The sequence below is a fragment of the Myripristis murdjan genome, chromosome 2, assembly GCF_902150065.1.
Source record: "Myripristis murdjan chromosome 2, fMyrMur1.1, whole genome shotgun sequence".
Classification (NCBI taxonomy): domain Eukaryota; kingdom Metazoa; phylum Chordata; class Actinopteri; order Holocentriformes; family Holocentridae; genus Myripristis; species Myripristis murdjan.
The window spans coordinates 2,982,088-3,010,000 of NC_043981.1; the positions used below are offsets into that span (position 1 = coordinate 2,982,088).

Genomic DNA, 27,913 nt, shown 5'->3' on the forward strand with positions numbered 1-27,913 from the left:
AAGGTTTGACTTCTGGAGGAACTTGGCATTTACACCAAGTCAACAGATGAGACATCAGTCCACACTTAAAACTTTTACTATTTATTTAATGCAAACTTCTTAAAAGTTGGCCTCAGGTGGTTCAAGGCTACCAGTCAGTGTAAACGTACAATGTTAGCCCTAAAATGTCAAACAATTAGTAAGTAATATGGAAGGAAAGAGCCCTGCAGTTGAGCAGGATTGATTACAACAGTACTTGAACTGTGAAAAAAACATTCACAACACCAACATCATTAATGTAATAAACAACATAAATCAAAAAGCATCCGTCTACCCACTGTTTTTGTGACTTTATTTTTGGTATATGCATCAAAGGTACATTTTCACCTCACAATTTGTTTGTACAGTGTAAGCATTTTTCCTCTCTGTGCATTTCTTACCCTGAACTCATGAAAAAGTTGATTTGCCTACAGCACAGCCATCTGCACTTTAATGTGGCAAAAAAATCAGATTTTTTACTGTCCCACAGGATATAATTAGGATTACATATATTTTGGGGGGTTGATAAGGTTGCTGAACACAGAGCCATTGGGCGCACTAGGCACATCAGGCAAAACGCCTAGGGCATCCCCTTCCTCAATATAGGGTTCCCATAACCAATCAGATTGGGTTTTTTGGAAACTTGAAAAAAATTCACATAATTTTCTTTCAAAAACAAAAGAAAAAATGATAAGCAGGAAATCACCTGAAAGCCCCCATGCTCTGGAGTTTCAAAAGGTTAGAAAAAATAGTGTGATCTTTAGTCTATATTGAAGTGAAAACACATAAAAACAGGTCAAAACAGAATGTTACAAAGTATTGTGGGCTTGTGTCAGACAGCTTGTTCATGTTTTAGGCCTAAAATTATAATTATTTTTATTATTATATTGATCTATTCATGGGAAAAGACAGAGCCCCCAAAGGAGTTTTTGCTTCAGGCCCCCAAATGTCTGGGGACAGCACTGGCTGAGCAAAACCAATTATTTGGTCAGGGTGCTGAGATGCCTGGCCTCACACCCTTGAAATAAAAGACATTTTCTGTGAGACTCCTCACAGCTGATGCTGAAAAGCATCAACATTAAATCCCACCTGAATTCATATACAAGAAACGTGGAAAAGAGAAAAGTGTACTTAAGAATTACTTCAGATGAAAAACTCAGATTCACTGGTGAGTCATTTTAACAACCCCGTCTGTCTGAATGTCTGTCTGTCTGTCGCCTTTTTTAAATAGCTTTGATAACTGTGTTCACCAGCTGCCCACAGAAACAAGACAGAACGACAGAATAAAAGGAAGGAAATAGGGGGAATGGAAAGGGGGACATGAAGGCGAGGAGAGAATAAATCAACCAGTGAGGAGAGGAACACCTCCTGATGGGAAACACAGCAGGGGCTCCTCTCCCTCTCTCTCTCTCTCTCTCTCTCTCTCTCTCTCTCTCTCTCTCTCTCTCCCTCTCTCTCTCTCTTATTTCTCTCCTGTCTCCTTTTTTCTTTCTTCCAATCCATCATTTCTATGTTCTGTAGAGAGACTTTAGCAGGAGTGAACACAAAGGTTTCCAGCCTGGATACACATGCTCGCATGCACATCGTAATCTTTTGAATTCCACACATATTACACACCTGGTACTATCAACAGAGACCGTCTTTCAAACAGCAGAAATCACCGGTCCTACAAAATCAACATCTATCAATCCCTAATTTACAATTAATATTTTCATAGGACAATAGTTTCTTTTCATTGTCAAATTTATTTCAGAGGTGATATCGGCCTGACAGCATTGCGTATGTTCTAGACGAGTCTTAGATTTACTTTGATGCAATTTTGCAAACACCCTGAAACTAATGTAGCCAAAGCGACTTGTCATGTGGCCCTGAGGACAGGAGCGCTGCCAAAGACCCATTTTAACAATAAACAGCCCTGAGATAATGAGCTGGGATGCCTGCTTTTGTTAGGTGTTGATGTGTGTGTAGGTACTGCATGATGGGATCTGCAGCTTGGGTGAGCCACTATTGTGTTATTTTATTTAAGCTCTACTTTGTGTTGTACCCAACACTGCCTCTTAGCTGATTTAAAATCACTGTAAGCCACAGCCTTGCATGGGCCTTGCTTCAGTCTATGCTCACTACTAGGGATCAACCAATATTGATTTTTCAAGGCTAACACCGATTATTAGTAATCAAGGACACTGATATCCAATATCTAGGGCCAGTTATTATAGTGCCACATTATTTTATCTGTATTACTCTGCCAAAAATTAACTCTGTCAAATTAACAACAACTCCTCGTCATATCACAGAAAATAAACAAGTTTTCATTTGGGGAACTATACATTCTGAAGCTTTATTTAAGCGTTTTTGTTTTGTTTTTTTTTTATTACTATTAGATAAAAACAATATTGTTGCTACAAAATCATAACTTATATAAAAACAATTGACACCTGTGTGTTGTAGTAAATAACACATAGGCCATAATTTTTCTTTGAAAATAGTCATGATATAAAATGTATAAAAGCTAGGCTAAGTGAGGTTTATGTTATTAATGGAAATGAAAAATTCAGAATTTCCTCGTAATATGCTCCAACACGTTCCAAATTAAATTTATTCACGCTTGAACATGTGTAGTTAACATGTGTAGGTGTAGTTAACCCGTCTCTAAGTTCCTTGGTGATGATAAATATCATATAAGCATTTCACTTTAGAATGAATAAACAATATACAGATTTTTTTTTTTTCTACCTTAAGAAACATATCTAAACGAAAACAAGCATGATTTTGTGATGTGTAGATGGACGCAACTCCATGGCACCAAATTCTACTGCATCTCAACAGATGATTGAAATACAATCATTTAAAACCAACAAAACCATACAAAACCAAATGCCAAACACGCACAGGCACAGGCAAGGAGAAACATCTCTGCGCTTTGCCAAAATTCCACTGTGCCAGTGGACCTCTACAAAAACAGAGCCCTGAAGATTCAAATTCAGAAAACGTGACTTATCTGAAAAAAAAAAAAAAAATCATCTATTGAAGTGCCATATCCTGATGCTTGCTTGTAAGCTAGTAGCAACAGCCATTCTCTCAAGTCCTCTCTCTTCCTGTTGGTGAAATCCCCTCAAGTCTTGTCAGTCTTTGCTCCAACTCTAAAGCTGGACAAACCGCACATGAAAAAGGCAGACCACGAGGAATGGGTGGTCATGTCCATCAGAGTAGCATCCCACATAGTGTTTTCTTCAGTCCTTCAATCCTGGCAATGCTACCAAGAGGAGTTTGACAACAGTTCCAGTAATTCAACCAATTTCTTTCTAACAATTTACTTTTTGAAAGGCAGCATCATTTCTTTTGTTTTTATAGAGGGCACCCCACAGAACAAAATGTGTATATTTCTTTGTAGGTGTTTTTTCCCTTTCATTATACAACATTCAAGCAATCACCAGCTGTGACTGATTTTACCATCCTGAGGTGCCTGATAATTCAATCTGTGTCTCTGCCCTGCTTTGTTTGCTCCTGTCCTCAATGATACGACAAAAAACTGTGTTTCACTGCTAAAAATGACAATTTCACAATTTCTCTGATGATCAAAAGGTGGCCTGGCTGAGTTTCTTTTCCTCCCTATGCAAAAGCAGGAGTGTCAATTTGCACCATTACTCAGGCACCTAAACCTATATCACTTGTTTTTCATCCATCTGTGTGTGTGTGTGTGTGTGTGTGTGCGCGCGCGCCATGCTCAGTGAGTGGGCGTGTTTGTTTCCAACACTAGTTATTATCACAGCACTAATTACCCAGGGGAATTGTGGGTAAACAAATCATTCTAACGAAGGGAACCACGAAGAGAAGGAGGAAGAGTAGGGGTGGAAAAAACATCAGAATATAAAAAGGAAAGTGTGCAGAGAACAGTTTGAGGAGGGACTTGAGAGGACATCTTCATGCTTAGGCATCAAACTGTGGATCTGAGACAATTAAGGCTGTCAGCTTATCATGTCACGGTCACTAGCTAGTGGACTGCTCTTTGTAAAATGTTAAAATTATATATACGCACTAGAGCAGTGCTTTTCAAAATGGGGTCCGGGGACCAACAGGGGTGTTTGAGAGTCTTAAGGGGGGCCTCAATAAAATGAGAAATAGTTTAAATGGTTGTGAAAGGTGACTGAACCTAGCTATGTCACAAGAAATCTGACAGTAATTATATTACTTTATATTATTTAATACAGTTTTGGTAATTAAGTGAATTAGTTAAATGCCAGATGCAAATTACATCTTGAATGGCCAGGGAGTCCGTCAATTTGGCAAGGATGAGATAAATCAAACGCACCCTTTGAAGTACCACAAACACCTCTCATGCCAGAGTCCCAACAACAGCCCATGGAAGTTACAAGTAAACGGTTATGGGATGGGCTCACTAATCACTAAACCATCCCACTGCTACTTTTGAGCAGTGGCCCATGGAGGGTGGCTAGCAATGTGAGTGTGGTGTCTGTTCTTTGTGTGGGTGTTGATGGTTACTGGTTTTTACACTCCAAGCCATCGAGGCTTAAATGTTATGGGTCTCAAAATGTCGTCTTGGAGGGATTCCAGGCAGTCACCACTAAAATAAGGAATAGTTGAATTTGTTTAAAATAATCATTGATTGAATTAGGCTAAACAATATATAACACAGACAGTTGTAGTGAACTGTTCAGTTCTCACCGATAGCATGGACTATTTGGTAATGTAAAACTAAATCAACAATAAAAACTTTCCCATATGTATCAAATGGGTCTCTGTAGCTTAATGTGTGTCTGTTTAGTCCATAACATGACAAACATTTGAGAGCACCTGTGTTGATGAGTGTGTGAGTCTGTGATGACTCACAGCTCACATTCATTCTCTCCTAAGGATCTAGACATCATTGGACTCTCATCATTCTGCCTAAATGTTGTACCCATTGTGGCATGAATGGAAAGACACACATAAATGCACAAATAATAACACAAACACACACACACACACACACACACACACACATACACACATGAATGCCACAATTCTTTTGTGGTTATCCTGGTGTAAGAAAAAAGACGCTGTGACTCAGAGGGAGAGAGAGAGAGAGGATACAGGAGAGACAAGATGAGGCAGGAGAAATGACAAGTTGAAAAGGACAGAAAAGGAAGAGGAGTCTCGGGTCAATACTGACGACAGAAAAGGATAAATAGTGTGTCTGAGGGTTTTATCACATGAACTTACAAGATTTTTCATTTTTAATGACAGGAACTAAATGTCAGAGCAGTTTTGAATGTGAAATATGTGTGAAAATGAAAAAGAAATATATACCTGTCAGAATGTAGGACATTCACATTTTTCAGAAATTCAAAACAGAATTTGATAGTTATTTAACTATATTGGAAAGCTTTTAAGACCCTTTAACTTCGCTGATATAACTGAAGACTGGAGGTGTGAATCTTTGTTTTAACAATGATTCAATTCAATTGACTAGTGAGCAATTTGATTCACAAACAATTAGATTTGATTTTATAACCACGATTCAATGAATCGATTAGACCGAGTAACCTTTTGACCTTAGCTTTACCCTCAAACCCATGAACTCCGTTTCCCTTATATCTTCCCTTAAGTAGCCTCAAAGTAAGAAAAAAAATTTTTTTCCACTATATTATATGACATTGTCACATCCATATTGTGTATCTGCTGGTTGTAGCTTCATCGAAGCTCCATCACACTTATACTGAGTGAAATATTCAAAGCCAGGATGCCCTTGTTTTATGGCTGCAGCATCACATCAGATAGAAAAGATCTACATGTCTTGTGCATGTAGATTTCCTTGGAATTCAGCAGGACATGTGTGGGATCTTTGGAAACCTTGGGATTTCGACTAGAATTTCAAATAAAGTCTGGATTTGGGCTGGGCCATGCAGCAAAAACAAATGTCAGCAATGATTAAAAGATAATAGTCTTCTGAAAAGTAAGAACAAAAAACATCCGATGAATGAATTATTTTAACATTTACTTTAAATGCAAGTGAATGAATTATACTTCCTTATTTTCTCCAGTTTGGTGTGTTTTACTAAGAATCCAAAATAAATTGACTGAAAAACCACGCCATCATGATTTAGGTTGACATTGGAGCAATTCATTCTATCAATTTCTTTGACCCCATCGATTCATTCAAATTGGCATAATTTGAAATTGATTCATGAAGACAATGAATAAATCACATAATACACCCATAATGAAGATTTTTCATTATGTTTCAAGAGACATGCAGACTTACAGATGAAGATGAAGAGTGAGCGAAGACACAAGAGGAACGGCAAAAGGGAGAGTAATGGTAAATAGAGAGGGTCAGTAAGAGAAATGGACAATATCCTCTGAATCGATGGTGTCTGGGCCCCCAGATGTTCACCAGCAGACAGTCTGAGTCTCTAATAGCCTCAGTTACAGGAGCCAGCATGAAGGAATGCCACCTGCCAAAGTGTCCTTGAGCAAGATAAACCCCCGTCTGGTACAGGAACACCACATTCACTTACAACCAAACTGGAAAGAGAATTTCTCACTTGAAGCATTTTAAATATAGGTATTCTTTATTTGAAATTCTAGTGGCGATCCCAAGGTCTGATTCCAAATATGTCCTGCTGAATTCCAGGGAAATATGTATTTAAGTATTTTGCCTATGTTTTGATGCTGATTTGGCTTACATGGACATGTTTTTTAACAACCACACTGCGTTCATAAGAAGATTAACAAAACACATCCCAGAAAGACCTTAACAAATGCCCAGGAAGGACTGAGCTTCTATTTTTTATTCTTTCTCTTTGTCTCCTTAGAGAATTATGTTCTACTTGTTTTATGTGACACTCTGCTATTATCCTTATTATTATTGTAGCAATAGCAGTAGTAAAAGTGGTGACATAGCCTATTTCGGGTAATTTTCACCCTGACTAGGGTTGGGAATCACTGGGTAACTTGCAATTCAATACTATCACAATATTTTACCAACGATACTGGGGTATCATGATATAGGCGATTCTTTGATATACAATATATATAAGCACAGAACACAAGAGGCTGTGTGTTATTTACACATTATTTTCTATTACACAGAGGCACACACAGTGTGCTATTGCTTTATACTACGAATAATAATAACTAATAATATTGTCTTTGTCTCAAATAAAACGCTGAAATAAAGTTGTGATTACTGTTTTAATTGCTCCACTAAAAGTATAGTTCCCCAAACACAAATTTGGTTAGCAACCTTAACCAATCTGAGTGGTTGACTGTTTACAGACGACATGCAACGTTACATCTGTTACAATTTTACTTTCTAGCCAGCTGATAAAGAAGTCGAGGGTCCATACCATCTGTCATGTAGCTCCTCATTTCTCCTCCAGTTTGTTCAACTCATCGTCTGTGATGCTATGTGATGAGGAGTTTAATCGCTAATCTGATCAACAGTAATGTTTGCCTTGTTTTCTTTTGTTCCTCTGTCTCATAGCCAAAGCCAAAAGTTATATTCGGAAACATATCCATTGTTAGCAACACAGGCAATGCTGTTTCAGTAAGCTAGTGTCAGATAGCACCCGAAAATACTCGGATTTTTTAGTTTGACAGCTGTTGTAACAGAATAATACAAATAAAGTGATGCAGCTCCCGTTATGTTATAGTGAATAACACACTCTCAACTCTCAACCAATCAGATTGCTTGAACACAAACCTCTTTTGTACATTGTAAAATAATCAGCTATGATTAATCATGATATCTGCAACTGATGAAGAAAAAATACACTGGAAAAAGCAAAATAATTAAAAAAAAAAAATAAAGACTTCAAGTTCATGTGGCAGCATGAACTTGACAGAACAGCTCCAGTTCACATACCTAAAGGAAGGGAACAAATGCCTTACAGGAACTCAAATGTGCATCTGTGAAAATTAAAGTGAAAACTCAAATATCCATACAAGTGTATCAATAATGTATCACAAGAGGAATCTATAGCAGTATAGATTTATTGTTCCACCCATAGCCCTAACATCTGCCAAACCTCACTGACATACACACAACCATGCTCACACAGACAAGCGTGTACTATACCCAGTATACACAGAAAAACACACACACAACCCTATACACAAACATATAATCACACATTAACACATGCATAATTATAGATTAAAGACACTTGTTCACAAACACACAGACACTTAAATCTCCTCTCACTCTCACACTCAGTCACACACAGGCGTGCGTGCACACACACACACACACACACACACACACACAAACTCATCAGCACTTATTTCCACTTTCCCCAGCATGATCCATAATTATCACATAGCAGCTCATTGCACACTGTGCCATCTGTTGGCAGCACACACACACACACACACACACACACACACACACACACACATACATAGACATGCGCGTACATACACACACCTCTTTCTGCCAGATGCCTGGGATTAATATGATAGTCCAACCATTTATAACTAAGTTTACAGCATATCATTAACAATTTGGACTTAAAAAGCAGTATGATTTGACCAATAAATGAGCTGATTTTTTTTTTAAGTTGATATGTTTTATATCTGTCAAAATTCTTCTGGCTGTTAGAGATGGTGCAATAAGAGGATAAAGAATCTCACTGAGAGCAGAGCAGCCTGTACAAGTAAAGTAATGCTTGAGGAGCCCTGTGGCAAGGAGAAGGTGCCACACAGGGGTGCTGTGCAAGGAAATGGTCCCAAATGTTTTTGAAGGTTTGGATATTGCACCTTTGAGGGCTCAGGAAAACCACTCGGGAACAGTGCCTAAAGTTAATGTCAGAGTTGAAATAGTCAAATGCACCTGTAAGTCATTTGCTTTGACATAATTTCATGACACATAACTTCCATTAAAATGTATATGATAGTAACACTTCACAAAAATCTGCTTGTCATAAGCTCAATGTTTGCACCCTAGCTATGCAGCAAAAAGCCCACCTCAAAAAATTAGGGAACTTAAACAGCCTTACTTTTAGATTGGTGACCATTCATTTGCAAAATATTATAAAATTGTGTGATTGTAGTCTTTTTTTGTTGTACAATTAATGAATAAAAAGATGAGACATAATATAAAAATAATTAATTGAAATTAATAGAATAATAATGTATTGTAAATAAATTTAAGTGTATTTTTATTTTAATTTTTTAAAATATTTAAATTTCTTTTTTCTTTTTTTTCCTACTGAATTTAAATTGCAGACAAAGTATCAGTCCAGGGTCAGCATGGCGATATAAAACCATTTAATTTTTTTTTTTTTTTTTTTTTTTTTTTTTTTGCCCAGCCCTATTTGGTGTGAGAACTTAAGACAAAATGAAGCAAGAGCCAGCTGTAGTCTCATTCGGCTATTTCTTAGCGTCTTCTTAACCAACATGAACACCAGAGGAGGAAAATTACAGCAAAAAACAGGGACACACTCATCGTGCTTGGCTAAAGTCACAGGGTCTGGAATCAAATTTGCTTTGACCACCCCGCACTCCGCCCCCCTACCAAAATCTGTAACCTGGCAGAACAACAAGTCAACAAAATTGTGTCCAGCAAACAAGCTACAAGTGAGTCCGTGTGAATTTGTTTACAAGCCCTGGATTGCTTGTAATTGGGCAGTGCAATGCTAAACTGCAGCATGCCATCTCTATATGGTATTCTTTCTCATGTGCCTCCACATCAAACAGCCACACAGCAGAAACATGATCAAACGACAGCCTCACTTTCCCTCCGCACCGTTTTGACAGGGAATTTCTACTACTAGTGTGTGAGTATGTGTGTGTGTTGGGAGGGACTCCCCCTCTTCAATTATTTACACCAAGCCCTCATGCATCTATGACTTCCACCGACAGGCTTAGAGAGCCCGGCAGAGCAGCACAGATCTCCTCTCATTCTCTTCCTTCCTCTCCATCTCCATCTTTTCTTTCTTTCTCCCCTCCCTCCTTGTCTCCAGGACTCCTCTGCTGTCATCACTTTCTCCTTTTGTCTTCTCTCCTTTTCTCACCTCCTCCTCCTTTTATCTACCGTTCCGTCCACCTCCCTTCTTCCCATCCTCTCCTCTCCTCTCTTCTCCTCCCCTCTGACTCTATCCTCTTCTCTCCTCCTCCCCGGCTCCTGCCTGTCATCTCCCCTGCGCCGAAGAAGTGAGGAGGAGGAAGGAGGGATTTTGGCAGAGAGAAGAGACGTCGGTGGAGGAGTGGAAACGTGTGAACTCTCTCTGAAGTGTCAGCGTGGAAATAATTCATATTCCACTCGGCAGATCTCCCTCTCACAGCCAGTGTCTCTTCCTCTTCCTCACTTCTCTTCTCCGCCGTCTTCCTCCCTTCTGCTCACTCAACTCCTACTCGCCTTACCTCCTTTCCATCCTCTCTCTCTGTTTAGCTGTCTTTTGTTTCCTTCCATCCGTCTGTCTCAAAAGTTTGTGGATTCAACTAGATTTTGACTGATGAGAGAGGCTGATACTGGTCTTAAATTGTAGTTTTCAAGAACTGTTGTGTCTATATTCAATATCTATAAATGAAATGCACTTCAATAATTTATTGTTGGGGTGGAAAAGTCTGAAACAGCATACACGCACACTAGACATGGGAACCCACGGTGATACTACTACTACTACTACTACTACTACTACTACTACTACTACTACTACCACGCCTAACAACAACAACCACAACAGCAACAACAATGACAGTAATAACAATAATAATAATAATAACAACAACAATTGTTGGCAAGTCAGGCAGATGGCACCCCACTTTGAAATTTGGGCAAAAAGACAAATTTGCCCCCCAGTCCATATTTAATTCAATATTTTCAATAAAATATTGAATTAAAAACTAGTAAATAAATATGTGTAAATAAGTAAGTAAATATGTGCTCTTTTTAAATCCAAGAGTTAAGAGTTTTCCCAAAACAGATACGTGTTAGCTGAGACTAAAAAAAAAAAAAGATATTTGCTTGTCAGCAACTTTTGTTGTTTTAGTGTGTAGTAATGGCTAAAAGAAAAATTATAAAGTTAAAAATACATTTTGAAAGTGAGAAACAAACACTATGTCTGATGGATAAAAATGTCACCTACCCTTTTTCTCTCAATTCTTATATTGTATACTATATATACTGTAGATAGATAGACAGACTATGTAAATTATGGACATGAGACAAAGCCATGTAATTTTTCACTTCACACAGTCAGATAAACTAGGATTATTTTTTTTAACCCTTGAAGATTTTGAACATTGCACATTGATGTTAAAATGCACATATATAGATTATTGTCTTATATTTAATACATTCAGTGTATTTCTCTGTATGAAATATTCTACAAGTGCTGCCAAATAAGGTGACTGACTTCATTCTGTACCTGCCAACATACCTAATATGAATCTAAAAACTATAATGAAGAGGGTATGTTGGAAATATAAATAAAAGTTTTGTAAGCCTGAAGGAAACAGCTCATGGAGGACCGTCAGACCCCCATCCTCCTTGCTCCTCCACTTTGACACAAAGTTAGGTGCCCATGCTTGTGTGTACATTTATGTACGCTTCTCTGTCTCTCCCTCTCTCTCTCTCTCTCTCTCCCTCTGTGTGTGTGTGTGTGTGTGTGTGTGTGTGTGGGTGTGTGTGTGTACTTACTGAGGAGTAGAGGTGACCCTCTCCGTTCATGGCGATGTAGAGGCCAGTCTTGACCGACTGGATGGCCACAACTCTCAGACCCACAGGAATTAAGTTGAACAGAGCTGGAGATCAAGACAAATAAACTCTTAGAGTGACAAACTCTGTGTATCTGTGTGTGTGTGTGTGTGTGTGTGTGTGAGAGAGAGAGAGAGTGTGTGTGCGTTTATGGTGTCTGTCACAGTAACAATAATAACAATAATAATAATGTTTTTCCCTCAAAACTGTATAATCTTGAGCATTTGAAAATTCACATTGCAGCTGGGCAATATGACTTAAAATAAATATAATGACAAATGCACAATAAATTAACAATAATATGTTTTATGCACTTTTTTTTTTTAACACTACCATCACAATTCCCCAACAAGTAAATTGTCAGACTACATTATGTTCTGAAAGATGATGTTTGAAATATGCCATACTATTAAAGCTGTGGCATCTTAATTTCTAGTGAAGGAATGTGTATCTTATCCTATCATTAATCAAACAAGCAAAAATAATTCATGGAAACACAGATTAACTATTAGTAACTATATTGAACATTTTAACATAGCCTTTTGCACAATGCACATTTAATAAAAAATACAAAGCTTACAATATTAATCAGATTTCAAATATTTATATCATTAACTAGGTAATTAATTAGATAATACAGGTTGTTTCTATATTAACAGCTGAGATGTTTGCCAGTAAATAACTAAGGAATGTGTACAAAATTTTTCCTGAATAGAGGACATTTTTGGCAACCACTGAAGCTTTATCTACCAGCACTAATGTGAAAAAATGAGAATGAATTTAATGGTAACAGTAGACCAGGGGTTTTGAAATTTTTTCATGATCTGGACTGCCAAATTGACATTCATTAAGCCTCAGACCCCCATTTTGAATTCATTTTGCTCTATGGACCCTGATATGGAAAGGTATTTCAGTTTGTGTCAAGTATGAAATTGTTTTGATGTCATTTTGGAACACTGCCAAGCAGATTTAAAGTGGTGAGATTAAAGCATAATGTTTAAATAATCAGTCATACATTCTCTTGTAATAATTTCTGGTGAATAAAAGTAAAATTTCAATATGTATCAATATTTCTGCTAATTTTCAGATAATTTTGGCTACTGCTTTTTTGTTTCCTTTTTTAATCAATGTTCCAGTAATTTTTTCAGAAAAGGTTTTTCAGAAAGAAGTAAATGGTGAGACCCCATCTGGACTCCACACTGCAAGCAAAGCATGGCAAATGAAAAATAAACCAGTAAATAGTAAATGAAAAATCTTGTCTCCAAAACATCTTCACCAGTCTGACCTTCTGTCTCACTGCTCTACTCTGTCACACACTGCCCTCCTTAGTTCAGCTTCTGGACCAGTTGTGTCAGCATGATTAATATGACACCACACATAACCAATGTAATTATGGCAAACAGGCAGATAGTTTATTTATGGAATGGCAGGGTCAGTGTGGTGGAACAGACAGTCAGATTATCTGGCTAAGGACAGGTCCATCTGACCAATGAAATGGAGAAAATATCCCATCTCCAATCTCTGAGCTCATTCTCCAGCCTGTGCTCTGTTTTGGAACAATAATTCCCCACCCACTGGAAGCTTGAGATACTCCCCGTCTTCGCACCTACATTATCAACTGCACAACGAAGGAGAATGGTGCCAAAAGTGAGCAACTGGCTATGCAAAACATTTTGTTCTCAAGCCATGACAAAGCAGTATCATTATAAATGTGATGTTTTACCTCTTCAGTGCACCTTTGTTGGGGATTTCCGCTAGATCAGGGGTTTTCAAACCTGTTCATGTTCTGGACCCCTAAGTTAACTTTACGTAAGCCAAGGACCCCCATTTGAGGTGATTTTGCCCTATACAGACCCTTACAGCAAGATATATTTTGGATTTGTGTCACAAGCATTTAAACGCAATAAATATGACATCAATCCAGCATCATTGAACTTTCAAAGGATTCAATTATTTCAATGTCAGACTTTAATACTAACAGATTGTAGTGAGACTAAACCAGAAAGAAGAAAACGTTCAAATGATTCCTCATACGTTTTCTGCATTGTAACAATTTCTACTGAATTAATTTACAGTGAAATTAAACTATTCCTCATTTTGCTGAGGACCCCCTGGAAGCCCCTCAAGGACCCCTGGAGGTGCTCTGGACCTCACTTTGAAAACCACTGTGCTAGATAACTCCATGCAGTACACTGGGACCACAACCCAAATTCTCACTTAAAATATGAAGTCAGTCTAGGAGATATTGTCTCAGTAGCTCATTTCACTTGTTATCTTTCACTTTATGGCAATTTCCAGAATAGTTGTGCCATTAAAAGGATATTAGGGATATTACCCAGGGTTGTTTCGGATTTGTTTCGGTTGTTTGTTTGCCTAGTGACCGACAGGTGACCTATGCAGTGATTGACAGGTCACTGATGTATTGCCGATTAGGACACACAACTGTTAAATGCTGGTGAATGTACTGACACTCCAAAGGTTCTGTTCTCCACTTCTTTTAGGAAGTGGATTTTTTAATAGTTTGTCTGCTAACTTCACCCCCTCCACCTTGGCCCCACCCTCACTTTGGCTACTCCAAAATATGACAAAATGACAGCAATCGGAAAGACAATCTCCAGGTCTCACAGGCCAATGAGCAAGCTCATTATACACATCTTTTTCAGGGTGTCTGCAGGAATCAGAAAATTATATTTAATGCTTTGTAAGACCTTTTTTAGATTAATTAATTAAGACTGTTAAGACAAATAATGCCTTTCCTTATTCAACTAAGTGTTGCAGTTAAGTATTAAGTCAAGTACTATACATTTGCCTACTCACAAACCCTGTGTCACACGCAGATTTTGCCTTTTCCAGTCTTTTTATTTGATTAATGAGAGAAGGCCTACAGAGGCTGTAAACTCAAATAAAAAACTGAGAAAATTTAGAAGTAGACATCATAAAATAGACATGATAATAAATAACTGAAATGCATCTGTAGTAGGAATATATTTTTTCTCCTATCCCATAAATTATCTTCTAACAGTCTAAAAGTTATGTTGCAGCCCCCTGGGGGTCCCGACCCACACTTTATGAACCACTGAGCTAGATGATAATTTTTTATACTACTGTATAACAATTACTACTGTAATATACACACCCATTACTTTTTTCTACAGTAAATGGGAAAAGTAAGTACACAGATTTTCTTGCACTGGCATTAGATTCAATGGATTCAGAGTTAAAGTGTTAAAATTAAGACCTCATAAACTCAATTTTAAGACTATTGAATGAATTATAAAGCCTAATATTTATAAAATTAAATTGAAGACATTTAAAGACTTTTGAAGGACCTGCAGACACCTGTGATCTGTAGCTGCTGCAAGTCATAGATAATAAATAAGTCTTAGATTACATATTGGCCCTTTAGCTTGATGAAACTTGCTGACACCCTGCACGCTCTTATCATTACACAGTTATCAGTTCAGAGAGTATCAGAGAGTATCAGAGAGCCAATACTGCATAGCAACCGCCATGAGGGGTAAATGATGATGTTCTAAATTGAAAGTGGGCAATGTGTATTTACCAGTAAATGTGCACATTTCACAAAATGTGCTGTGTGAGTGGAAAATACCAGTCACAGCAGCATGAAGCTCTTGTACTGCCTTGCCACTGTTGTGGTGGTGTGGGCATGATGTACCACATGGTCAGATTACTTCAGATTGGCTTCAGTGGCAAACTGAGATCTGTGACATACAGGATATTCATTCATGTAACTATACAACATCAAAAATTTGGCAAGGTCCTGCTTCAGTGGTTGGCAAGTCTTCTTCCATGCTCTCTCAGTTGACCCGCATCACAGAGCGAGGATGGCACGTCTGATGCTTCTTTTTTTTTTTGCCAAACTGGCATGCATTGGCATGTGTGCCTCTTTTGGTAGGCAGATAACACATTGCTGTGTTGATAAGAGTTCTAGCTTGGCCAAGAAATAGATGCTTGATTGATTTCATATTTTAGTCCAATAGTAAATGTGTTGCCCGACAAAATTCACTTCCATTCATGAGTAAAAGATGTGCATGTGCAAAACATGTTTGAATCTTGATTAAATTAGTCACATATGATTTTTAAAGGACCAAACCAGTGATTCTGCATGTTTACATGTTCTACAAAATGTATGAATTTCATGTTTCTGCTCATCTTTTCCCAAAGCAAGCAGTTGTATTTTAGACCATTTTAACTTAATTCTTTCTAGCCATTGGTATCCATTCCACTGACATGAAAATGAACTTTCAGAGACGTGAAACTTTCTTCACACCAGTATTCCATCACCGTAATAAATCCTAAAAGCAGCAGCACTGTTGTGTTTTGATGACCTGAAATAGGGCGGAGTGAATCGGTCAGTCCCACAGGGGAAATAGTCACCGGAGAAACAGTTGTTTTACACAACCAAATATCAGTTATGTGGTTTATGAATGTTGAGGACTTTGTTAGCTGCAGAAGCAGAACGTTATAAGGTGAGTGTTTCGACCAAAAAATTGAAATTTTAAAACTGAGGGATTTTGATCATACGGTGTGAAATCTTTAGTACCCCCACATGATTTGCAAAATAGTTCGTTGCAATATAAAATGTGGGTGAATTGTAGTAAATGGGCCAAACATTCAAAATCACTTGGATGGTCTTTTAATATGACTCTGTGACAGTGGTTTTCAATTCTTGTCCTCGGGGCATTAGAGCCCTGCTGGTTTTCATTCTAGCCATCTAATCAGGGGCTGATTTAAGCCTGGGGCGGCAGGTGAATGCAATTAACTTGCTGGTAGGAAGGAAAGGCAGCAGGACCTGGAGTCCTGAGGAGCTGGACTGAAGACCACCGCTCTATGAAAATGAATCCTGTTTCGGTCGATATCCTAATCTGATTAAATTCATCAAAAGACTCTCAGGTGCACAACTGTAGCATTGGACAGGAGTGGTGCATAATCAAAGTATTACAGAGGCTGTCAGCAGGGAACACGAGGACTGTGAGAGAGCCCTGTACTACTGTGACTACTGGTTTCCACTCACATAGACCAAGGAACATATGAAAAAGAAAGGGAAAATATATCACTGAGTAAGGCCTGAGACCAAATTGGTGCCAAGAGTGGACAAATTGTGTTCGGCTGTCATTGCTTTGAATGATTTTGCCACCCCTCCATTTATGCCTTATTCAACAGGTTAGTGCCCCACCAGGTGTCAAAATTATGAGTCATTTAGCGATTGTTAACCAGCTCATTTTTGATACATGGGATTATACATTTTAAACGTCTATGTGGCTAACATTAGCACTGTTTGGCTAGAGCTGGGCTTCATGCTAGGCTTTATGCAGATGTGGACGGACAACCAACAGTGTGTTTTGTTGTATAGTTGAATCTCTGTCCTGTCAGAGAACAGCAGAGTGGTTATAGTGGTTTATAGTGGGATTTGACATGCCCATCCCATTGACTTCAATATTAGTAGCACCAACATCTGGCTCCTGGACAAATCTGGAACGCTGACACTTTATCCCTTCCTTCTTTAGATGTTCTTGAGATGAACCAGGAAATGCCATGTACAAAGTGACATGCAGATTTACCTTGGTAAATTTAACATTTTCCCACATTTACAACAATGTAAAGAATATACCTCACTAAGAGGACTACAGATTGTTGTGTACAGTGTGCACATTACTTTTTGTGGTGTGTATACTAACAGGAGTTGGTGCTGTCGTCTTTGGTCCCGTCCAAACTTCCATCCTGGCCCATCTGGAGATAGAAGCCCTGCCTGCAGAATAACCTGGTCACTATGCCCTTCAGCTGTGGTTCTGGTGAGGAGACACAAACAGAGATACGAACATGAATGACATCTTTAAACCAGGCCATGTACTATCCCTCATACAGCCTCCGCTCTGAATGAATCAACAAGCAAAGGAAAATAAAGACAGTCGAAACTTAACCGATACCCAGAATGCCTTAAGAGGATGCAGGTGGCCTGTCAGCCTGTTTGGAAAGATTTATTGTGGGGGGAAGGAAATATCTAGGATATCCTCCCCAGAATACACTTTCCCAAATTATACATAAACCCTAGCAGGCAGATCTAAGATGCAGTACCTTTTGGCATTAAAAAAGGACAATGTGACCACATGTGACCTGCCACATCCTGAGGGATTTCCTGTGGGACAGACTAGTCAAGCACATCAAATCCATTTATACTTTGCTTTTGAGACTCTTGGGCTAATCCTTCTCCACTTGTCATTGTTCCAGTTGAATAATTTTGTTTAATTATTGGTCAAGTTATTTTGGTAAGAACAACCTTATAATGGCAACTGCATTCTGCTTTAATATGTATTAACTGACCAATATATTGGTTTGCAGATATGAGGGTGACACTGGCCTTTTACTCAGGCTTTTTATTCAGATGTGTTCCAGTAGGAGTCACCAGTCTGATATGATGAAGGCTCCTCCCTGCCACAGCTATGAATGATTTATAATATCACAAATGACAGATTTCATTGTCTGCACATTTTCTTTATTATTTCTTAATTAGATAACTTAATTGTTTGGTCATATTGAATATTGACAAAAAATACCTATCTGGCTTGAAAAAACCTTTGAGTTTTGCTGCTATTGTTATAGAAATGATGTGGCAAGAGAAGAAAAGCATCATACCAATATTTTTTTTTTTTTTAGAATTGATAGTTGCTATTGGCAACCTCATATCATTTGAATTAAACAACTGTGTGGTTGTCTCATCATCAAATGAGAAATTACTAAAATGAAACAAAAAAGAGAGAGAGAGAGAGAGAAGAATCAAGAACAAGAGAAGAAAAAGAGAGGCTGGGGAAGAATGAGAGGTGTGGAGGGAAGGACGAGAATGAGAAAGGCACAGAAAGTGGGAGATAAGACAAATGGATGTCTGACTAGACCGGGCCGAGGTGATATAATGACTCTGGAGCTTCTTAAGCAGGTACAGACAGAGATATTTTTCCATGCTATCGCACGCCACCATCATCATCATTACTATTATCATCGCATCAGCCGTAGACAGCAAGCATTTTCCATACACACATACACGCACTCACACACACACACACACACACACACACACACACACACACACACATACACGCTCACCTTGTTTGGTAAAAATGATTAATATTCTCCAGCTGCTCCATTTTTCACAACCACACCCATCCTCCCTCTCTTTCTCTTACACACACCACTGACTTTCCCCTCCTCTGTGTAGCTATAGTAAGACGGGAATCCCCTTTGAATGTGTGTGTGTGTGTGTGTGTGTGTGTGTGTGTGTGTGTGTGAGGGGACCAAGAAGGTATGCCCTAATGCACAGAGACAGAAAAAGAGCCAAGACTGACCCAGTTTATGAGGTGTGAGGGAGAGAGAGGGTGAGAGAGGGTATTTTCCATCTTTGTGAAGCATCCATCTTGTACAGCTGGGGAGAACACTGAAGGCAGAGGGGAAGCCATGAAAGACTCGCAACTGGCGCCCGAACTCCCCACCTAGTGAGTGCAGCTAGTGGTATGTGGCTGTGTGACCCGCTCAAGTGATGTGTCTTGATCAGATTAGGGATCTAGCCGTTGAATGTACTCTTTGAACATGAGCCAAGCAAAGCAAACGCTTCAAAATGCTTGGTTGTAATTTTAAATTCTGTAGTTCTTGATGATAATACCCAAACAGGTGAAATTTCTATGGAACATGGATATTATTTTCACACACGGATCGGCAGTAAACAGTACACTAATGCTTAAACAATTAGTCAATTAAGCAATTAGTCAATGAACAGAAAATTAATTGGCTCCAACTTTGATAAGCGATTGTTTTAGTCCATACCAAGTAAAAATACCAAACATTTGCTGATGGGATTGATCTAATGAAATAATTGACTGATGGATCGACATTGAAAATAACTGTTAGTTGAAGGCCAAATTGCCTTATAGGTGACTGAAGACATCAGATTCTACCAGAATTAGTTTTACCTAACCTTTGATAAAAGCTTTAATGAGAGATGGCAGAAAAGTCTAGTTTCTCTGGATTAGACGCAGTTGCACTACATTTTAATAAATGAAATAATAGCAGCACTGGCTAAAAACTGCTTTTTAGTTCCCTGATCATTCACAGGAGAGGAAACCTCATTTCAGAGCATCAGAGGGGAATGCAACCACAAATGTTGCTGTGACATAAGAGTGAAATGAAAAGTACAAAGCAAGTAATAATAAAGTATTTTTACTTTTGCAATGACTAACCAGTCCTGAGTTTCATCTGACTTTGCACAAAACAACATTCAGAAGCCATATGCCGTCTTCGCCAGCACAGTGTGCATTTATGCATTTCAAAGACTTCTTTTATATCAAAGCATCGGTGACTCAAACGATCCTTTCCAGCCTCTCTTCTCTGTTACGCGAGTGTTGTGTAGTGTAGTGTAGTGCAATTTAGTGTAGGCTCAGATCTAGTTAGGACAAGGAATTACATATTAGGCTTGAAAGCAAGGAGAACACACACACAAATGCACACACATACACTGAACAGATTAACCTATGAGGCAAAATTTCCTTCCAGCTCAAAGATAACTGTACTTTTATGGTCACTATTTTATTTATTATTGCTGGTACTATTATTTATTACTGTTGTTTAACATGGTGTTGCTACTGTTGCTGTTTGTATAAGAGTCTGCTGTAATGGATGAAAAATCAATTTACCGCTTCATCTGTTCATTTGTCTGTTGAGCCACCCATCCATCCATTCAACATTCAGTTATGCCGTCATTTATATTCCATTGCCTTCCATTCTCCCTCCAATGTTCCCACAGTTTTCAAGGTGATATTCCCATTCTTCCCAATATCCTCACATCCTGTCTGTTACTAGGGAAATTCCCACATTCTGACGTTGCCATGGCGACTGTTTCATGATTCCAGACCGTTCCAGTGGAAGGGTATTCCCCCATCCACACACACAAGCACACACAGACACATACACACAGCTCCTAATAAAGCAGATCTCAATGGAAGTGATCTGATGCGATCGGTCAGCCCATCAAGCCGTCACACTGATTTGAGGTGTCACAGTGTCTGTTAATCCCCCTCCCCACTCTGCGTCTAAATTCAGTGTTTACCACAGTATAAAATATGAACATGTATGTATTCTTCACACCAATGATGCATGAAGATTTACCCTGTTTCTCTCTCTTACACACCATGTGAGCACAAAGACTCCCCAAGTGGAGAAGCTACTAAGCAAGTGAATACAGCCAAACCATTTGATCTGCATTCACATCATCAGAGTGATTAGAGGGCTTCTGCTGGTGCTGCCACATCATAAATCAAATCTGGTCCACACTGTGTCAGCCACCTCTGATATGATCACATTGATTATTGTAAAATTGATCAACACCACACTGGTTGCCTATGGGAAGACCTGAAGTAACAGTAATGACAAGTTTTAATACATCTCATGGTCTAAATGTTGGACACCTGCAATCAAATTGTTTTAGCATGTTTGTCGTCATAATTACAGGTATTGAGTATCGGCGCGAAACAAACTACTTCTTTACCCGATTTGTTGGGTGTATTCAAGCAATGAAATATTACCAAGGTCAAGGTTTGCACTCACATGTATCTATTCAGAGGCTCACTTTGCATTTTCATTGCAATCAGCAGGGAGATTTAATTGCTGATTGCAATAAAAAATTAAGGGGAGCGTCTGGACTGCTATGTGTGAGTGTGGACCTGTTCACTGGACTTCGCTGAACCAGCGGAACCCTATTGGCCCTGTTTTACAAAGCTTCTCATGTATTCTCCATGCATCCATGCTCTAGCTGCTTATCCAGGTCAGGACATCCTTTTCCCTGCAACGTCCCCCATATCCTCTTGGGGGATCCGCAGGTCTACCTAAGCACGTTGGGGCTGCAGTCGCTCCTGTCGGCCTGGGTTTGCCCAAGGGTCTCCTCCCAGTCAGCCACGCCTGGTACAGCTCAAAAGGGAGCAGGAATCACCTCGACAGGCTCCTGTCATTTCCTTGGCTCGACTCCAAGGTCCTCGCACTGCCACCCTGCTGAGAGAACTCATTTCGGCTGCTTGTATGCACACTCTCATACTGCAAGTCTCTACCACGAGGCTGTAACCACGAGAGAGGGCTGGGACAAAGACACAGCAGTAAAGCCGGGACTTTTGCCTAAAGAAGCAGCTCTCAATTCAGTACCACAGTCTGATCCAGCACCCGCAGTATTTATTATGGTCAATCTCATGAACCTTATGTTCAAAATATGTATTTAAATTTAAGAAGCATAGCTGTAAAGCTGTAGTGAAGAACCGAAAATGTGTTGCATACTTTGTAAGCAATATAATTAACAAGTGTGAACTACATAAGTAATAACCAGTATTTTGGTATTAATATGGTATGACTATTGTAACTACAGATTATTGAGAATCTTGAATCTTGAGATTTTGTATGAAGAGTGGGCAAAATAAGGTGTGGCTTGAGCCTATAGCCTATGTGTGTTATCTAGTGTTATTTTAATCTGTTTGGAGTTTGTTGGGAAATTTTGTATTTGTTTCTAGTGGACCGATTTTTTTTTTTAAATTCAGTTTCCCTCATCCAGAGGACTGTGAAGGGTTTGAGTCAGATTCAGTTACTTGATGGGCAAGGGACTTGGATGGAACAATCTAGCTCTATTTCATTGTTTTATTCTATTAGAAGTGGACTTTTTGAGGTCAAACACAGATATTTTTTAACCAAAGCTGCCAATAGCCAATATTTTTACCATGTGATGTCTTTGAATTTGACCATTTTGACCCCTGCAAGAAAAGAGCTGCAATCTTGTCAGGGTGGAAAGAACTCTGAAACAGCATTTAGGCAATCCTGGGAGACTAAAATACAGACTAAACACAGACAACATCCATTGCACATCTGTCCGTCCTTGGACAGATGTATCCCTCCTCTGTTGCTCTCCTGAGGTTTCTTCTTATTTTTTCTCCCTGTTAAAGGTTTTATAAGGAGTTATCCCACATCCAATGTGAAGGTCTAAGGACAGAGGATGTTGTATTGCTGTAAAGCCCCTTGAGGAAAATTTGTATTTGTAATTTGTGATATCAGGCTATACAAATAATATTGAAATTGAAATTGACTAATGAAACCATTTTAGGTGATTAGCAGCTCCTTAAGGCAGGTGAGGCAGGTTTCATGGCAGGTTTTACAGCCTGCTGAGTAAAATCCTCCACACGACACTGGAATAGCCTCTCTGGTCCGACATCTGATATAAAATAATGGTAATAAAACATACTGCCTAGCTGTGATCAGGGAGGAACCTCCATCATATCAGAGGTGGCCCAGACTGACTGAATGATACCTGATTTCTAATAAAAAGCCAATATCGGCTCCATTTATCAGTCTAGTTGTGATAAATGTACACACATTATATTGAACTGCATCTTTTATTGGGCAATGAAAGCTGCAATTCGGTTTCGAGTTGGGTCTGTCTGTCTCTCCTTCAGAAAACCTCTGGAAGACAGTAGGGGATGTTGGCAAGTCTCTTTCTCTCTCTCTCTCTCTCTCTCTCTCTCTCTCTCTCTCCCTCTCTCTCTCTAACACACATACAAACAAACACACACACGCACACACGTATGCGCACACACCCACACCCACACACACAGCACAGAGCTTGTGGATGTTGCCAAGCTTTCACCAGCAGCTCTCACAGCTGGGAACAAGAGGAAGGAGGGAGAGAGGGATGGGGAAGAGGAGGGGGAAAGAAGGAAGGGAGGATGGAAAGAGGGGAGGCAAGAAAGAGAAAAAAGAAGGTGAAATGAAAGAGCAAACGATGAAGGAAAGAGTGAGGAGGGGAGAGAGGAGGGGAGAGAGCGGGATGCAAGAGGGGGATTAAATGGGAGAGTGAAGGGGGAAAGGAGGAGGAGAAAGATGAGAGGAGGGAATAAAAGAAAGGACAAGAGGAGAAAGGCGAAAGGAAAGAAGGAAGATGGGGAAAAGAGAAAAGGAAAGAGGAGAGGAGGGGAGGGGAGAGGAGAAAGTCGCCTCCAGTTCCCCTGTTGATTCCAGCAGGTAAACCGAGAGCAGGAGAGAGAAGGGCAACTGGCTCGGAGATTCCACATATTCCTGTCATCCACCACAGCAAAATGGTGAAAAACCCAGTTCCTATCAACATGACTGCTCATGTTTGCCTCTCCTCTCTCTTCTCCCTCTTCCCCTCCATCTCTCTGCCCTCCTCTCATTTCCTGCCTTCATCCCTCCATACGAACCATAGCCCGCTGGTTTTCTTGCACAATCAATTGATTAAAACAGCACTTATCGTCTCTCGGCTGCTGAACGCCTGCCACAGCACGCAATCACAACATTCTCATTAATCTGCATTCACTTCCATATCAAATCACCTCTCAGCGCGTTGAAGGCAAAATCTGTCACACAATTTAACCATTGATTCAAGTGGGACTTGAAATCCCCACATTGCCAGTTCTCAAGCCCCGATTTTGGCTTGGACTTTTTGACCTTTTGCAACAATAAATCCTATTTCGACTTCACACACCCTGTGACAAACAAATCTGAATCTCATCATAGAAAGTGTATTTTACAATGCCATGCTGTATATATGACAACCACTGTGACATATGCACAAGAGGGAAGGATGGTGTTTGTATTAGTGCTGCAATTGTGATAATTCTGTTCTCCTTTTGGCCATGTAAGGACAAATCTGATAATGGCGATAGGGCACTTTGAATTAGCAGGAGAAAATGAGAGAGCAAGGTAGAGATACACACAGACAGATAGAGAGTGAGAGAGAGGCTAGACAGACTAATCTGTGGCTTCAATAATGGATGTACCTGGAAACTACTGGACCATGGAACACTACAAGACATGACAGTGTGTGTGTGTGTGTGTGTGTGTGACAGAGAGAAAGAGTGTGTGTGTGTGTGACAGAGAGAGAGAGAGAGAGAGGACAGAGAATCTGTCAGCATTTGTTTATGCACGGCTGGGGTGTGTGTATGTGTGCGCGTGTGTGCAAATGTGAGAGAGTGGCGCGTGCGAACGATGCGCGCATGTATGTGTAAAAAGTGGGCGCGTGCAAGCGTGTGCGCTCGTGCAACGTGTCTGTCAATGCATGTGTGCGCTTGTGTCTGTCTGTCTACGCGCGTGCATGTGCGGGTTTGTCCGCGAGCGCGTCCCCCCCCCTTCCACCCTCTCGCCTCCCTCCCCTCCCCTTATTCCCCATTCTCGCACCTTGCCTCCGTAGCCTCCTCTTCTTCAAGCCAAATATCCGGACTTTGGAGAAGATGTCGACCAGGTTACCGTTGCACAGCCCCTGCTTCTTACCGGGGCTCTTCCGCCGCCGGTGAGCTGTCGGTCGGTGGGCGTGTTGCTCTCTCGCCTGTCGCTTCTGCCGGATCAAACCGCTGGCGATGGCCGCTGCCATGTCTCCACCGAAACAGCCGAAACAAAAACACCCCCGTCTCCGTCTCTCCCTTCAGTTCGGTCCACCGGGGGGAACGGAGCGCAGACAAAACCAGACACAAACCGCCAGTCTCCGGTTTACCGGCTATAACAGCCCCATGCTTCAGCCACAACACGGTAAACTCCAAAATAACCAGACCACTTAAGCATATTTTCTGTTGTTCTCCAAGCCATTGACTTGAGCGGCACAGTGGTTTACCTGTCCGTCACGTTTCACCGGTCTGTCTGTCAGTCAAACAACAGCAGCTGTCACTGAACGGCGCCTCCAACCCATTTTAACGGACGCCGTTTGTCACTTTGCCTCGCCATGGTCGGTCAACAGGCGGGAAAAAAATAAACGAAAAATGGGCGAAAGCAAGGACAATGCTTCAGGATGAAATAAACGACTTCGCTTCTCTTTTCTCTCTTCTGTAAATACCCCCTTTCTATTCCACCGACAAAAGCGCGACGGAGGCGCGTGCAGCCGCGAGCCGCTCCAGCTGCGCAAAGTTGGCGAGGGTTAAGCAGAGCGTCACCGGAAGTTTGGCGCTTTACCCTTCAAAATGAAAGTCAGACAACATTTATCACTTTTGGAAGTAAAAATACTAAATACCCACAGTAAAACAGATAATGTTGCTAATAGTTACATGCAACATCATATACATTGTAACAACATACATTGTAATTATTAGTTGTTTTTTTAACAACTAAATACTGTGATTCTGGATATCAATATGTATTGATTTCTTGTTCAATATGTGACATCTGCTTTGGCAATACAAATGCCTATTTGTCATGCCAATAAAGAACTTTTTAATTTGAATTATATAATTAATTGATTAATTAACTGATTGATAATTATGCAGACACTAGAATGTGCAACAACTTCAACAAGTCCCACTTTAAAGACCAACTTTTTGTTAGTTGACTACACAGCCTAAGCTGATCTGCTGTTACAGAAATCAGTAATGTTTCATCTAATCTATATCATCTCATCAAAAACATGAACGTTTTTAAGTGAAATATAAACAAAATATGAACATAAGCATACTATCAATTCTAGAACTTGTCAGTTGCATATTATAAGGTGCATATTTTCTACATTCTTGCTTGTATCCTGTTTTCTAGCTATTTGTATTTTTCTCTGCTATAGATAATATTTTCATGGATCATTTTATCTTATGTTTTTTACTCTAAGTGTTACAATCGTGTTTTAACAACTTGTTTGTAATGTGCTCACTTGTTGATCTTGTATATTTTCCTTTCATCCTTTTAATTTGTGTCATCCCCTTTGTAAATTTTGTTTAAATGTTTAAAAGTCTTTTCAATTAATTTGACGTGACAAAAGAACAAACACATCTAAAATTTCACTGTGGATTTTTTTTAACTATGGAGTGGATAATAGTGCTTTAATGATTGTTTTATTTTGAAATGTATAACCGGAAACCCAGTTTTTATCGCTCTGGACTGACTTGACGCGAGAGAGCGCGGGCGCTCTATGGGCACACACCGCTGCTGGAGCCACGCGCCGAGCGAGCGGGTCAGTCACACACGCGCTCTCAAAAACAACCGGGACGTCGTCATCCGGTGAATGTCCGCGCGCACACCATTCTGTGTGTGTGTGTGTGTGTGTGTGTGTGTGTGTGTGTGTGTGTGTCTGTGTGTGTGTGTGTGTGTGTGTGTCTGTGTGTCTGTGTGTCTGTGTGTGTGTGTGTGTGTGTGTGTGTGTGTGTGTGTGTGTGTGTGAGTGATTCTGACAGCGTCACCGGCTGGCTGGACCCTGTACCCGGGTGGGGTTCAAGACTCCGTGACTCGGCGAAAGAAACCCGTAGAATAGAACTGAATAGAACAGAATCGAATTGACATTTTCACTTTATCTAGTGATGCCGTCTAACCTGCTGTATTTCCTGCTGGTGTTATAATGTCAGTCAAAATCAACAGACAAACTCTCTCTCTCTCTCTCTCTCTCTCTCTCTCTCTCTCTCTCTCTCTCTCTCTCTCTCTCTCTCTCTCTCTCACTGACACACACACACACACACACACACACACACATAGCACAGCACACTGAGCCTATAGACTGACAGGTGGCTTTAAAGCAGCATGTGTAACTGATATAGTATAGGCTGCTCAACTCTGACGTATCTGTTTTTGGCCTTCTATAGTATCGCTGTAATATTTCTATAATATCCCTAATGGGTGGGTAGTGTATCTGATGTGCTCATTTATGTCTTGGAGTATCTTTATAATAGGCTTCTCATAAAAGGACACACTATCACTCAGTAATGCGTATCCCACTTTAAGATATTTTTCATCTCCTATGGTTTCACCATAGTATATACAGTATCTCTACAATAAAAACAATCTCATAATATTCCTTTTATAGTCTGTAAATCCTATATAATTTTATGACTTGTATCTTAAGGCACTGTGCATTTCCTACTGTATGTTATCACTACCATATTTGTGTGATATTTGTGTAATATTCCTATGACATGTAGTGCATATATGTTACTCAGTGGTACCTTATTGTGTCCTTATCATTTATGACAAGCTCACTATTGTGCTGTATGCAAGGATTTTGCTGGAATATTTAGTTCAAGTTCAAGTTTATACATTTTTACGTTCATGATTTTTTGTATTTTTTGTATTGTTTTTATTTATTTCTTTATTTGGGAAAGCCAGAATTTACACTGTGGATGGAATGCTGCTTATTTGATTTGTGCATCATTCAGCTTTGTTATTCCACTTTTACTTGAC

General features: G+C 39.7%; 1 protein-coding gene and 1 long non-coding RNA gene across 3 annotated transcripts in view; one reads left to right on the forward strand and one right to left on the reverse strand.

Moving 5' to 3' along the window:
- The window catches only part of LOC115371974 (uncharacterized), a 51,461-nt gene extending 31,071 nt beyond the window's left edge, over positions 1 to 20,390 (forward strand). The window contains exons 2-3 of the long non-coding RNA XR_003929406.1: positions 17,248 to 17,305; positions 17,421 to 20,390. This is a non-coding gene — a long non-coding RNA (uncharacterized LOC115371974). The remainder of the gene's footprint in view (positions 1 to 17,247; positions 17,306 to 17,420) is intronic.
- The window catches only part of LOC115371963 (fibroblast growth factor 14-like), a 70,348-nt gene that overhangs the window by 5,064 nt on the left and 37,371 nt on the right, over positions 1 to 27,913 (reverse strand). The window contains exons 1-3 of one of the 2 annotated variants that reach the window (XM_030069636.1): positions 24,947 to 25,139; positions 17,419 to 17,529; positions 11,663 to 11,766 (exon numbers count right to left, since the gene is read on the reverse strand). In XM_030069636.1, the coding sequence (XP_029925496.1) occupies positions 11,663 to 11,766; positions 17,419 to 17,529; positions 24,947 to 25,139 (408 nt within the window). Of the gene's footprint in view, positions 1 to 11,662; positions 11,767 to 17,418; positions 17,530 to 24,946; positions 25,140 to 27,913 lie in introns of those variants that run through there. The other variant, XM_030069627.1, reaches the window with a different exon arrangement.